General features: G+C 24.8%; 1 protein-coding gene across 1 annotated transcript in view; it reads left to right on the top strand.

The window, feature by feature from the left end:
• The first annotated feature begins 208 nt into the window (after positions 1-208).
• Positions 209-4,434, top strand: part of LOC101512309 (cationic amino acid transporter 1-like) — a 5,867-nt gene continuing 1,641 nt past the window's right edge. Inside the window, exons 1-3 of the mRNA XM_073367235.1 lie at positions 209-297; positions 3,314-3,721; positions 4,278-4,429. Coding sequence (XP_073223336.1) covers positions 3,322-3,721; positions 4,278-4,429 — 552 coding nt within the window. The 5' untranslated portion in view covers positions 209-297; positions 3,314-3,321. The remainder of the gene's footprint in view (positions 298-3,313; positions 3,722-4,277; positions 4,430-4,434) is intronic.

Genomic DNA, 4,434 nt, shown 5'->3' with positions numbered 1-4,434 from the left:
ATTAAGAAAACAATTATGTGAGGTTTGATCTATATTGCATGTGCCTCATTTTGTTGTGTTGCCGGCGGGACACAAGCCAAAAGAGTCATTTTCATTCATTTATTTATTTTTTGACAAACATTTTCATTCATTCATTTATTAAACAATCAATAATGTCTATCCTATATATATATATATATATATATATACATGGTATACAAAAGAAAGGTTTTGATGTGGTTTTCTCCGTCTTTATTTCAAAGTTGAAGCCTTTGGGGTTTTCACTTCGGATCCACAAATCTCAGGAAATTATAAGAGGTAAAACTTTTATGTCATCTGTTTATTTATTAATCATGGCTGTTTTATATGGATTTGGTTCTTTGATAGCACTTTGTAAAGTAAAAAAAAAATTAAATAGTTAATATTATGATCACACATAATTTTCTATACACGTGAAATTATAAATTATACTAATAATTTATTTATTTATCAACAATTTTTTTATAATCAAAATATATTAAATGGAGTACAAGAGAGGTACTCCAAAGAGGTAATATTTTCAACAATTAATATACTAATAATTAAAATATAATAAGAAAGATGTAATATTTTCAACAATTGATATACTATTATTAATAATCAAAATATACTAATAATTTATTTATTTATTTATTCACAATTGATATCATCCACTTTCCTTTCAAAAATGAGTTCAAAAAATTGCTGAACAAATTGATCAATTTATTTATTTTTATGCAAAATTTAGGACAATCGTAAATAATCTCTACATAATTATCTTAGTACTACTTCAGACAGCTTCCACTAAATTGTCATGTATTAATTTGTGGGATGAAAATGGATTTTGAAAAGTTAGTTGTAGGTAAAATAATTTACAAGTGAATTTTGAGATGTAAATCAACAATAAATGAGACTAAAAATCAATTTAAAAAGTACAAATTTAAAATTTCACCTTTAAGTTAAAATTAGTTCTAAAATCAAAAATAGTTTTACTCAAACAAATATAAACATGTCAAAATTTATTTATTTATTTTTTCTGATAAATATGTTAAAACCAATTATGTTCTACTAGAACCAACTTTGCATCTTTTAAAAATGTAACCAAATATATTGAAATATTCCACTAGCAATCCTTCCTCTATATTATGCACAAAGGTTATACATTATTGTACTTATGATCCGTTGGATAAACAATTTAATTGAAGGTTTTTTTTATTCCATAATGTTTGTGGACAATGCAAAGACTAACAAGTTTTTTTTTTGTCAACAAAAACTAACAAGTTAAAAGAAACAAAACTAAAATGGTAAAAACTTTCTCCTAAGCCCAAGAGACTATAAAGGAACAAATGTTTGCTCATTTTTTCATTATTGAACCTTAGCTTTTAATAATATAAAATTAAGTAAAATATACTAACAAATTATAGATGAACAAATAGGTGAACAAATACGGAACTAAATTGCAATACTTTTCTTTTACAGCCACAAATAATAATTAGAATACTGTTTGTTATTAAAAAAATCAATTTTTGAAAAAACAATTATATTTAAGAATTGTGATTGTGTTTGTTTAAGGTTTTAATTATTATTTAAATTAAAATAAGAAGCTACTTTTTGTAATTTGATATCAATGAGTATAGTTGATGAGATAGAAGATGATTTATTATTATTATTATTACTACTATTACTATTATTATTATTATTATTATTATTATTATCATTATTATTATTATTATCATTATTATTATTAACTCAAATTAGTGTCTCTTTGATCACATAAATATTTTGTGAAAAATAATCTCTTGGATCTCTTTTAGTTGTTAGACCAACATGTGGTATATGGTAGTGTCAATAATTATGAATGAAAACATTTTACTTCTATCTAATTTTTAATGAGATGTCTCTATCATAACTATTGAAGTTTTAAAGAGTTAGATATTCTAAGTATTCGGTGTTTGAAAGAGATTTTTCATTTTCTTTTCTTCTATTAAAAATAATTATTTTCAAAAGCTAATCAACAAATCATTAAATAATTTATTTATGTTTTTATTTATAAATAATAGTAAATTAATAAAAATCGATGTCTTTAATTCAAATTGTAAATCAAATACATTAACTCTTGATAATTTACTTTTACTTATATATAAGAATTGATGAAATACTATTGATTTACAATATTAATACATTACTTTTAAACTTAAAATATATCAATATTTCATCTAAAAAATATATACCAATATTTTTTTTGAACAAATTTAATTTCAAATCCACCATATTAGTCTTTATATATCAATCCTTATTTTTCTAAATAAAAAAATATTTATTTATTTAAACATATAGAATAAATCGATCGAAAATAATACAAATTTCAAGTTGCTAAAACAAAAAAAAGATGAATTTGTGAACAAATTCACAACACTTAGATTAATAGCATAAAACGATAAAATATCTACAATTAAGATAAAACATACAGTATAACAACATTAAAATGTTCAGAATACTTATACCAATGTCATTTATTGAATTTGAATTGAATTTATCAATGTAAACCAAACGAAAGTCACACGAAAAATGAAAAATCACAACAACGTTGAATCAAGACGACGATAAAAACAACAATTTATAAGACGACAAAATCATGATTACAAAAACTAAATATACATATAAATGAGAGTTATAAGGTGGTACTCTCATAAGGTGGTTTGATGATTTTGAGGAGTTAGAATAATAAAGAAATCATGAATTCAACTTCTTTGGTATAACAAAAACTAATAACTAATTAATAATTACCAACATTGACTATTAAAATAATTTATTTATTATGATATAAGAAAAAGAAATTTTAGATGAATAAATTTTTTAGAAATTGGGGGCAGCTTATTTTGGGCCAGGAAATATCAATCAATCCCGATTTCGTTGATAAAACAAAATATGTCGATTCATCTCATTAAGAACGTTTGAAACTAATCAAAAGAACTTTTTCTCTTCCAAAAGGCATTGCGATTGTTATAATCCTTCCACATATAAATGCATGCATGAATTGGTTTAGGGACGACTAGATTTTTAGAAAATTGGGGACAACTTATTTTGGACCATAGAATATCATTGATTCCCGTTTCTTAGATAAAACAATATATGTCCATTCATCTCATTAAAATTTATATATTAATTGTAATATATAATAACAATAGTAGTATACGTATAATATATCATATATGTGTGTGTCAAAGAACATACTAATATTGATCATGTATATATCTTAAATCTATCTATGTAACTATGTTATTAGATTGAATTTTTTTCTTCATTTTCTCAATAGTTATATCAATGGAAGAAGCAGATGAGAATTCAAGAATAGGAGAAGAAAATGATGTATCTCAACCGATAAAGTTAGAGTCATTTGCGAGTTTGTCAAACTATGGTAGAGCACTATTGTACACACCATGTCGACTATTGAATCGGGTTACGGCCCGATCCAACGATGAAGTAGAATTGGTGGATGTGAGGAAACAAAGTAAGCATGAGATGAAGAAAACACTTTCATGGTGGGACTTGATTTGGTTTGGCATGGGTAGTGTCGTTGGTTCGGGCATTTTTGTACTAACGGGACTTGAGGTTAGGAACATTGTGGGACCTGCTGTGGTGTTATCCTATGTTGTCTCTGGTATTTCTGCTATGTTGTCTGTTTTTTGCTACACTGAATTTGCAGTGGAAATCCCTGTGGCTGGTACGTAATGTACATTTTATTTTGTTTTGTTTTGTATTATATCTAAGTATATTGAAAACTAGAACATACTATATTTAGAATAAAATATAAATCAACTAATTTATATATTTTGTAACGAAATAGAAACAAATTTGAATATCTTTTTTATATTTCACGATAATATCTCTAAACTACCTCTTATTTATATTTAGATATGCTGATAGTGTAAAAAAATTTACATTATCAATCAATTACAATCGTTATATCATTAATAGTATTTGACTTTTGCAATAACTAATGTTAAAGTCATATATATGATTGATCATAATGTGTAAACTTTTTACATTGTCAATCCATGAAAATCAATCTTTTTTAAAAATAGGTTAGATACTAATACATTAACAAAACCGTATTTTTATAAAATTAGTTGTTAAATGTTATTAAAAGTAATTAAAAATTGCAATTTATTATTGTTTCCTCTATGGATACACTATCTATTCTTTGTTTTTTTAACAACAGTTTAAAAACTGTTGGTAAAACCTTTGTCTAATTATAAGATGAATTGGTGTTTTTCTAGGTGGTTCCTTTGCTTACATAAGAGTTGAACTTGGTGAATTTGCTGCATTCATAGCATCAGGAAACATTCTTCTTGAATATGTAATTGGTGGTGCTGCAGTTTCACGTTCATGGACATCCTATTTCGCGACGCTTTGCAACCAACCGTCAGACAAATT

The sequence above is a fragment of the Cicer arietinum genome, chromosome 4 (assembly GCF_000331145.2).
Source record: "Cicer arietinum cultivar CDC Frontier isolate Library 1 chromosome 4, Cicar.CDCFrontier_v2.0, whole genome shotgun sequence".
Taxonomy (NCBI): domain Eukaryota; kingdom Viridiplantae; phylum Streptophyta; class Magnoliopsida; order Fabales; family Fabaceae; genus Cicer; species Cicer arietinum.
Note: the sequence above shows the minus strand (reverse complement) of the source record. Positions and strands in the feature narration are given on the sequence as shown.